The sequence below is a fragment of the Sinocyclocheilus rhinocerous genome, unplaced genomic scaffold, assembly GCF_001515625.1.
Source record: "Sinocyclocheilus rhinocerous isolate Xijiao unplaced genomic scaffold, SAMN03320098_v1.1 scaffold1874, whole genome shotgun sequence".
Classification (NCBI taxonomy): Eukaryota; Metazoa; Chordata; class Actinopteri; order Cypriniformes; family Cyprinidae; genus Sinocyclocheilus; species Sinocyclocheilus rhinocerous.
The window spans coordinates 1,702,616-1,712,721 of NW_015626862.1; the positions used below are offsets into that span (position 1 = coordinate 1,702,616).

Here is a 10,106-nt window from a genome sequence, read left to right on the forward strand (position 1 = left end):
AAAAACTGTACCTCAGACATGTTTACCCATCCCTTCAGTGCTTTCTCTGATGTCCATTCTGTTTTATTGCTGAAATGTTTTGTGGTGCTAATGGTGACAGCATAAATGATTTAAATGGAGAAAATATATGTATATATATTTATACCGTTCAAAAACTGATTTTTTTTTTCTAAAGAAATTAATACTTTTATTCAGCAAGGGTGTATTAAATAGATCAAAAGTGACAGTAAAGGCATTTATAATGTTACATGATTTCTATTTCAAATAAATGCTGTTCTTTTGAACTTTCTATTCAACAAAGACATTTTCAATAAAGAAATAGTCTTGGTCTCCACAAAAATATTAAGCAGCACAACTGTTTTCAACATTGATAATAGTAAGAGATTTTTCTTGAGCACCAAATCGGCATATTAGAATGATTTCTGTAGGATCATGTGACACTGATGTAACGGTTTGTGGCTGTAGAGAAGCGCACGACGCAGGAGTAATCCAATAGAAAGTCTTTATTCCAACTTAAACTCAGGAGAATAACCAAGAGAAAGGATAACCACAAACATCTAAGCTCAAACTAATACAGGACAAAGGAACTATAGGGAGAACACGGGGCTTAAAGGAACTTGAGACAAACGAGATAATTAATAAACACAGGTGGAACCCAATGAACTAATAAAGTCACACAGGAAAACTATGCAAGGCAGGTAGAACAGAAACACAGGGAAATATAAAAAGTGAGACTGAAGTCTGGAGTAATGATGCTGAAAATTTATCTTTACCATCACATGAATAAATTACATTTTAAAACGTATTAAAATAGAAAACTGTTATTTTAAAGCGTAATAATATTTCACAATATTGCCGTTTTAACTGTGTTTTTCATTTTTTTTAATGGTAATGCATGTGTATACTGTATAAGACACTGGGCTTCAATAACTTTTTTTTTTTTTTTTGCACCAGCGGATTCCTTTCTTTTATCTTGTCCTGATGAATAACTGCAGAATTTATCAGTTCGGCCTCTGGTATATGCAATAGCATTGTGTGATAAATCTGGTTTAAAAAGATCTGCATTAATTAGCACTAGATCAAAGTCTCCTGCTTTTTTTACGTTCTTCTGCTCTAGCCACATGTGGTCCACAGACTCGGCCCAGGCATATGGTTTTATTTAGCTTTGTGGAAAGGTTAAATAGGAAACTTGGATAACAGAAAAGGCACAGAAATTTTGAAAGTTTCTGGGGCATTTTAAAACATACATGTAAAAACTTATCAGTCATTTGGTTTGCAAGTCGGTCTTGGCGTAGACAGATCTTGGCCGTTACACTGCGTTTGTTTCTATTGGCTGTTTAAACACAGTAGTTTGTGTTAGGCTAATTCTCTTGGTTAAAAAGCCTGCACCAGACTCCTTTAGATACTGGCACCAGACAAATTGCAGTGCATTTTGTCTTTTTTTTTTCTTTCTTTTTAAATTTAGATTGTAAGCCTCTCGTTGGGTGTAAACAAAAATACTGAAATGAGTAAGTGTATATTGGAAACACAGTTTGAGCATTAGTGTGGTCGAATAAAAGAGTTTGACTGAGACACAAATACAAAATGACAAAGAAAAATATTTATTGGTTAAATTGCTGTTTCACAGATTTGATTAATGTCCGTTTTTGTTTGATTGCTCGTTTTTTCCACTGTCATGCGCACCATACGACAGCGGATTCCCATGGAATGACATTACATCAGTGTTGTTCTGATTTAAAACCCAATTTGTGCTATTTACCAGATGCAAAATCTTGCCTTAGCCACTCAACGTCCCAAACCCAAGGAGAGCACTGTTAAAGTATAGTGATTTTGCACCTTGTAGTTTGTTGTAAAATAAATTAGTTACGTGCATAACAGAGAACTTTTTGTCATTTTTGCATCAAATAACACTCTAGCCAAAATCTCAGTGCAAACACCATTGTAGCTGAAAAATCCATGAGTCTCTGTAAATGAGTACCAATATACTATGATACACAATTTGAAAAATCAAAACAAAGAATGTCCATAATGAAATTTAATCTACTAGTGTTGGTAGTTGTGGAGCTACGCTGGCATATATATCTTAATATAACTGACTAAATATTAGTCCAGCTCTAAAAAGCAGTCTTCTAAAAAAAAAACTCACATTTGTGACATAGTTAGATTGATTTACAGTACTAAGACTCTATCTCTCAAGCAGCAATGATTACATTGAGTTAAAAAGGTCATTCACTCCAAAGGTAAGACATTAATTCTACTTATTCTAATTCAAAACTAATTAATTCCATCTGCCCTTCAAAAAGAAAAAGAATGACATTTAAAAATGAGAACAAAAATAAGCCTTTCTCTCCCACACCATTAAGGATAATTTCAGCAAAAATCAAAATGCAGAAAAGAAAATCAAGCCGTGTAACAGTTGGTACAGCAGCTCAGTCCACACATAGACATTTCTGTTTCATACCACGACCCAAAAAAATCAACAAATATCATCAAATAACAAAAACCGACACCACATAAATTCAAAGTTTATCAGGAAAATGACAGTCCACTGTGATTAATAAAAAAAAAAAAACTATTTGCTGATGAATGTATTGCTGAAATTTTGATTATTGTCAATAAATATGCACTTGGATGGTATTAATTATGTAGACATGACCTTGAGTAGTAGTCAATCTTCATCTAGTGGTGGATATCCTGTTAATCGTTACGAATAAATAAATATTAATTCATGACTGCGAACACCCTGTTGGACAATGTGGATGTGAGGTCACGTGAACACGTGACGTAATAACCAGGATTGACTGTAGGGGGGGTTTAAAACACAAATCTACATCTACTGTAGGAGTGCAACTTGTAAAAATGGAATCGTTGTGTGGCATTTTGATAAACCCAATACTAACAAGCACAACAAAATCAATCACATAACCAAGGCATATTCTGGTGGGCAGAATTGAGAGACGCGCCAGGTTTGGCCCCACTTGTGCCCCTTTCGAGTCCCCCTGGCTGTTCGGTTGTTAGGGCATGTTAGCTCTGCTAGTTTCAACATCATTATTAATGAATAGTACCTCCAGCATTGTGAGTAATTTTATGTCTCTGTATCGACTAGAGTCTAGTGTGAGGAACTTGCGCGGATGAAGCCCCGCCCCCTCATTACAGGAAATGAACGCGTCTCATTGCCCGTGTCAGTCCTCTAGTGTCGTGACGTGGCACCAAGTCGCACAGCTAGACGTCCAGGTCATCAGGCCTTGCTCGACTGCTCATTCGGCTGCTGGCACGGCTGCACGGCCGAGCGTCTATCAACGCCAATGGCTGTAGCTCGTGGCCCGGTGTCAGTTTCTTGTGCTCGTGCGTGTTGTCAGGGTAGTCGAAGGCCTGAGCATGCGAATTGGAGATGGTGCTGCCATTCTGGCCCAAACGGTTCTGTTCTGTGCTGTAGTTGGCCCAGTTCTGCTCGTTGGCTTGCTTGTTGTAATTGCGACAAGAGTTGGTCCGTTCGCCGGTGGCTAGTTTGTAGCCCGGAGGCGACATTGGCGAGAGCGGCGCGGTCGGCGAGGAGCAACCGTTGTAGTAGGCGTATTTGGTTGTGGACAGTTCCTTTGGCGTGGGGCTCAAGGTGCCGGTGGGGAACTGGTTTTGGCGGCCTTTCACACGGTCCTTGATCTGTTTGAAGAGCACGTAGAAGAGCTCGATGATGTTGAGCATAAGTGAGACAAGCGAAACCACCAGCATGAAGATAATAAAGATGGTCTTCTCCGTAGGGCGGGAGAGGAAGCAGTCCACCCGATGAGGGCAAGGCAATCGCTCGCATGTGTACACAGTGGACAGGCTGAAGCCGTAGATGAACCACTGGAGCAACAGGAAGCCCACCTCAAAGAAGGACTTGAAAAGGATGCTGACGATGTAGGTGCGCAGCAGGGCACCCTTCATCTTCACCTTGCCGTGCTCCTCCAGGCCGTGCTTGAACTTCTTGTGCTCGATCTTCTTGAGATGGAGCTCGACGTCACCACCGTCGTTTTGCACGGCCTTAAGCTCCTCCTCCTTGCGGTTGAGCTTCCCCTCCTTGCGCATCAGGTAGAAAACGTGCGCCAGGTACAGGAGCGTAGGCGTGGACACGAAGATGATCTGAAGCACCCACAAGCGCACGTGCGAGATGGGGAACGATTTGTCATAGCAGACATTCTCACAACCGGGCTGCTGAGTATTGCACTTGAAAGCTGACTGCTCGTCACCCCAGGCCGACTCCACTGCTGTTCCCAGAACTAGGATCCGGAAGATGAAGAGCACGGAGAGCCAGATCTTCCCTCCGGCCGTGGAGTAGGCCTGCACCTTGTCAAGAAGTCTTCCCAACGCACTCCAGTCACCCATCTTGAGGGAGTTCTAGCTGAAAATAGAAAGCTGAGATGTAATTAAATGTATTTAGACACTTTTGGACACTTCAGTGACACTTGAATATGTCTGAATGTCATTGCATTAGATGCAAAATATCAAAGTGATATGTCTGAACGGATAATACTTCAATTTGATTTTTTTTCTATTATTTTTAACCAAACAGTCCATCACTTTTAGTGGATGTCATATATATATATATATATATATATATATATATATACTTCATATATATGTGTGTATATATATAAAGTTATGTAATGCTAAGCAATTCATACATTTTGAAGTGTGGCTTAAGTGGCCACATGTAATGTATTTTTCTGTACATAAAGCACATGATGAAAGTGTTAGTTTCAGCACCTGCTGAGGATGTTATTATGAAAATAATCATGAAAAGTGACCTCAAGATTATCATAATATAAACTACACCTGATCTCGGATAGCTCAGATAACAAACATGTGGCTCACACACGTAGGGGTTTGGTTTAGGGTTGTAAAGATAGCTGCCAGGACTTGCTGTCTTTTGCTTTGTGAAATAAAATTTCTCAAGCAAATGCTACTTTGACAGAAAGTGAGTCATTATCTGCTGATTTAAACATCTCTGAAGAAAACGTGACTAAGCAGCTAGGACATTGCTTGACTGGAGAATTTAAAGATCCTTGTTTAATTAGCAAGACGCCGGTCCCTCCAGTCACATCAGAGATGTTTAAATAATGAACAATAACATTCACTTGAAATCTGAATATAATTGGGCAGCAAGTCTTTAATTAAATCCTCTGCATTGCATGGAAAATCAAATAACATAAGGAACAGTTTAAGAAGTTCTAAAGAACTGCCTGATTCATGTGGTGCAGGCATGAAGAAGAGCATCCCTTCAATATCCGGGACAATTTGTGGATCTCGTGGCACTAATAAAAAGTTTAAATGGGGTATATGGAATGTATATTATGACACTGTTAAAAGTCCATTAAAGACATCACGTGGGCAAACAATTTTTTTTACTAAAACATTATATATTTTTTTTAAAGTATTTTTATTGTTTAGACAACAAATGGGCAGAAATTTGATTTGTGTCTAATAGCTCAGTGTCACATTCTACTGAATTTTAGGTAGCTAAATAGCTAATAACTGTTACATTTATTTAAACATATAAAAATCGAATTACACTGATTGCACAAAATAATGTAGGAATGTCTGGGAATTGTGGGAATTACAGGATCAAGTCCTGTAACAGTCAAGCCGCTTACCATTGTATTGAGGGACTGAACAGCGCCCCCTACACGCGCTATTCACGACGCAGTCGAAAAAGATCGGTTTTCACCAGAAAGTCGTATTATAGTTGTAAAAACAAAGGAAGAAAAGACCCAAAGTTGTTTTTCATCTTATTCTATAAATAAAATTGTGTTACAATTAAATTCATGTTTTTGATTCCTGTTTACGTTTTTCTTCAAAACTTTTTTCCAGACACAAAGTTTCTGTTATTTCATTTTTGTTTTAATTACTGAAATGCCTATTAAATTACCTTTTTTTTCCCCACCTAACGTGTCCTGCACAGCAGACGTGAATAAAATGCTGAGCGAAAATATGATATAGCCTATTGAACCATATTACTAATATATTATATGAATCATATCATAAAGATTCCGATAATTTCATTAACTTCAAAGCTCACTCAAATGTTGCTCAAGTTCAAATTGAATATGACAAGAGACATTTAAAACTTAAAAATTCTTTAAATGTAACTTTCCACTGTGTTGCTCAGTTCTGAATATTAGTGCCGCTATGAAAAAAATAAATAAATAAAAAGTATTACAAAGTTGTAAGACTTTCTGTAAAAAACTTACCTGGAGAGAAGTAAAGAGAAGGAGAGCCCTGTAGGGACTTACTCCGTCACCTCTGAAGATCAGTCACCAAATCCAAGTAAGCGACTATGGAGAAACTGAGGCACACTTGTCAAACTTTCCCTGTTTATAAGAGACTCAGAGGGAAGAAAGTGGAAAGCAGACGCACAAAGTTTGGCAAAGTCACGTGACTGGCTGCGTCACAAGAAAGAGGTTTTTTTAGGTCCACCTCATGCAGTTTTTCACTTGGTGAGCTTCTTCAACTCAGACGAACAAATGTTTCTCTCGAAAACTTTATGAAATTGTTGAAACTTTTGACAATCATAATATAATATAAAATGCATATAATAATATATATTATAATATAATGGCATTTCTGACGTGTTGATTCTACATATGTAATCTGGCTGTCAGGAAGTTTTTATGATTATTTGAAAAGAATAGACCCTAAAAGGGAACGTTTGTTTTCTTGAGGTAAATAATGTGAATATAAAATCATACTTTTTTTTTTTTTTTTTTACTGCCGTTTTCTTTCTAGGCCTATATATTTTTAGTAAATATTAAAAGTTATTTTATATGTGCTAAATATTATAAAATCATGTGCGTGTGTGTATTTACATTTTTTTTATATATATATATAATAATTTAATAGCTTTGTCCCTGGTGTCCCTTCTTTATAAAAAAAAACTGATACACAGCCATCTTCATACTTATCTCACTGTTTATTCTTATTGCACAAAAAGAAAGAAGTTGGTTACACATATTTCGTGCTGCATGCTTTGTGAAAATAATATTTTAAAAGGATATAAAAACTACAGTACATGAGACAAAAAAAATCACTGGCCTTGTTGTAGTGACAAGATAAGGGTTAGTGAGTGCAACTCAAGAAGATTACAGCGCCATCTAGTGTTTAGTTAGCAAAAGTTACAATCAACATTTCTTTTTTTTTTTTTTTTCCTGAGGCTTTGTTATGTTGATTAAATTGTAGTTTTTGAATTAAGTTGATTATATTAGGTATGTGCATCTATCATCTTACCACGATGACTTATTGCCTTATGGCTCAGGTTTGGCTCCTTCAAGGCTGCCTTTGCGCTGACCCCATCTGTTCTGAAAGGCCATGTTTAACTCATTGTGACTCATTCCATTAGCAGGATCAAGTGGTACTGAAAAAGGTGAAGGATAATGGGAATCGCCAGTATACATTGCATTCCTATATTTCTTATTTCTCCCACTTATCCTCCTACAAAGCAAATAGAATATTTCTAGAACATTTAAGGCCAGAGACACACATGCCACCACCAACATGAAGATAATGAAGACCGTTTTCTCTGTGGGTCTAGACACGAAACACTCTGTCTCTACCGTACAAGGCAGCTGCTTACAGTGGAACTTACGCTCCATGATAAATCCAAACAGATAATACTGTCCAACGATGAAAGCCACCTCTAAAATAATTTTAATAAACAGCTGGGTCAAGTAGCTACCCAGCATGCTTCCTTTGATTTCAACCTTCCCTTTTTCGTTTGTATATTTTGGTGACTTTGACATCGGGTTTCTTTTCTGCTCCTCTCTCAGTTTGTTCTCTTGGTGGATGACGTGCACCACGTGGCCCAGATACACCAAAGTTGGAGTGGAAACAAAGATGATCTGCATGACCCAGAAGCGAATATGCGAGATGGGGAACTTCCAGTCATAGCACACGTTCTCGCAACCAGGCGTGTTGGTGTTGCATACTAAGTTGGATCGCTCGTCACCCCACACATTCTCCGCCGCTGCTCCCAACACCAGGATCCTGAAGATGAAGAGGACGCTCATCCATATCTTGCCGATGACGGTGGAGTGGGACTGTACTTTGTCCAGTAAAGCTGAGAGGAATCCCCAATCTCCCATGATTGGTTGCTCAGGGCTTTCTCTGGAGGATAAACAGGAGATTTACACTGAATTATCCACAATTAGTTTCAATAAGAAACCATGGTGATCTAAACAATTTGGGGGTCAATCGAGTGAATTCACGTTGGCCTTTTTTCCCAACTTTTTATTTTTATTTTTTTTAAGCCATGTTATAAGCAAACCAGGTTCTTGTTATGATCAAAAAGACAAAGGAATATGGAAATTGTCACCTTAAGGCCACCATGAGCGTTACAGCATGAAAGAACAATACAGACCTGATCAAAATGACAATAACAGTTGCAGCGATTAGATTGAGATTTTCATAGACTACTGCCCGCTGACCATTTTGCTGTTGTTTTCACTTCCCAAAAATCTTAAAGAACTTGCTCAATATCTTATCCGTTATACAACTTTCATACTCACCAAATAATATTATGGAGAAAAAATGACGTGCCTTGTAAGCTTGGAGTATTTGTTGCCACCCTATAAAAATATAAAATCATAATCACGGTTTAGAACAAAATCGAAGACAGGTTGTGTGGTGTTTTGGTTTATTGAGAAAACCTGAAACCTTTGAAGCAACGTTACTTTTAATGATGTTTCTAAAACGTTTTCTGTAAGATTTAATAAAGATAAGATTAAAAAAAAACTAAACTCATTCTATTTAAGATATTAAAATTGTTTTATCTGTAAAATATATTTCAAATATATTTAAATATTTAAATAAATGAGAAAACAAAGTTATTTATTAAATAACTCAATAATCTGTTGAAGAAAAGTTACTTTTGAGTGATGTTTCTACAATGTTTTCAGTAAGATTTTATAAAGATAAGTCTGGGACTGCAGTAAAAAAAAAAAATCATACTCCAACAAATTCCAAATGATTCTTACCTGAACAAATGGATCCGGATGGTAATTTCCCGTAAAGCTACAACTACTACTAAAGATCCTAAATATTATTTTAAAATTATTCATAAGCATGTATTTAAATAAACATATTTCCTTCTTCAGCTTCCTGAGAAAATGGTTCATTAAAATGGGAAATATCTGTCGGTTTCAATGAGGTCACAGACCCTCAGACAAGACTTGACTGTTTCGATCAGTCATCTTCTCTCTGTGAAATGTGATTTACCTATATCTGAAGGGACACTGAACGCTCCACCCATCTGTATGATGAAATAAACCAGTTTAAACAAGAATTTTTCACTTCTCTGTTTTCGTTCTTGTTAGAACCACTGGCAATTAGTCACGTCATGAGTTAAGTTGCAGCACACTTTCACACATTGGTGAAATTCAGCTAAATCATCAGCTTTGTTTCTGTCGCTAGGTGGAAGTCTGTCTATATGTGATGGTGGTGTGGTGTAGTGGCTAAAGGTCAGGGCTGGTAAGGTTGCTGGGTTTGAGCCCCATGAGCAACAACAATCACTGCTGTGGCCTTGAGAAGACATTTAACCACTGATTTGTTTTTTTGTTTTTTTTTTCAGAGTGGCTGTCCCGAAAAAAGAATAACATTTTCTGCTAAATTAATACAAATAATCAATATTTTCACACTTTTTGTGTAAATTGACAAAGCTTGACTGAAAATGATGCTAACGAAATTATATTTACCTTGATTTTCTTCACGGATCACATCTTCATTCAAGATCTTCATTGACACTGTTGTCTCCTTGGTAAATATGTTCACTGACTTTTTATTGTCACAAAAAAAAAAGGCAAAAAAATTAAGGCGACTTGAAGTTTGAGAGAAATTGGAGCCAAAATTGGTAATTGTGGTGGAACTGGTGTCACAACTGTGGAATGGAATATGGGTGGGAAAAAAACACAAAACAATTCAACTCTTTGTTTTGTTCATTATAGTTTTAAATGAAATATTTTCTAAGGAATGATTGATTTAAAGTTTAGGTAGTTTAGTGAAAATAAATCAAGTCATAAATCGTTAAAAGTGACCTTTAAATAACAAAAAAAAGTTTAAATCTATTAGTTTTAATT

General features: G+C 37.0%; 2 protein-coding genes across 3 annotated transcripts; both read right to left on the bottom strand.

The window, feature by feature from the left end:
• Window positions 1-1,464: 1,464 nt before the first annotated feature.
• Window positions 1,465-6,367, bottom strand: LOC107716890 (gap junction alpha-1 protein-like). Of its 2 annotated transcripts, none has more exons than XM_016523509.1 (2): window positions 6,231-6,367; window positions 1,465-4,377 (listed from the first exon to the last, which is right to left on the bottom strand). In XM_016523509.1, exon 2 carries the CDS (start codon window positions 4,363-4,365, stop codon window positions 3,223-3,225), a length of 1,143 nt encoding a protein of 380 aa, XP_016378995.1. In that variant the 5' UTR covers window positions 4,366-4,377; window positions 6,231-6,367; the 3' UTR covers window positions 1,465-3,222. The 2 variants fall into 2 exon arrangements, with proteins under 2 accessions (XP_016378995.1, XP_016378985.1); XM_016523499.1 differs by having other exon boundaries at window positions 1,465-4,381.
• Window positions 6,368-7,078: 711 nt separating this feature from the next.
• On the bottom strand, window positions 7,079-9,228 carry LOC107717163 (gap junction Cx32.2 protein-like). The gene is made up of 3 exons (XM_016523832.1): window positions 9,009-9,228; window positions 8,541-8,600; window positions 7,079-8,139 (listed from the first exon to the last, which is right to left on the bottom strand). Exon 3 carries the CDS (start codon window positions 8,115-8,117, stop codon window positions 7,281-7,283), a length of 837 nt encoding a protein of 278 aa, XP_016379318.1. The 5' UTR covers window positions 8,118-8,139; window positions 8,541-8,600; window positions 9,009-9,228; the 3' UTR covers window positions 7,079-7,280.
• Between the last annotated feature and the right edge of the window lie 878 nt (window positions 9,229-10,106).

Excerpts from the sequence above, each read along its gene's own strand:
- LOC107717163 (XM_016523832.1), bottom strand. The coding sequence starts at position 8,117 with ATGGGAGATTGGGGATTCCTCTCAGCTTTACTGGACAAAGTACAGTCC.
- LOC107716890 (XM_016523509.1), bottom strand. The coding sequence starts at position 4,365 with ATGGGTGACTGGAGTGCGTTGGGAAGACTTCTTGACAAGGTGCAGGCC.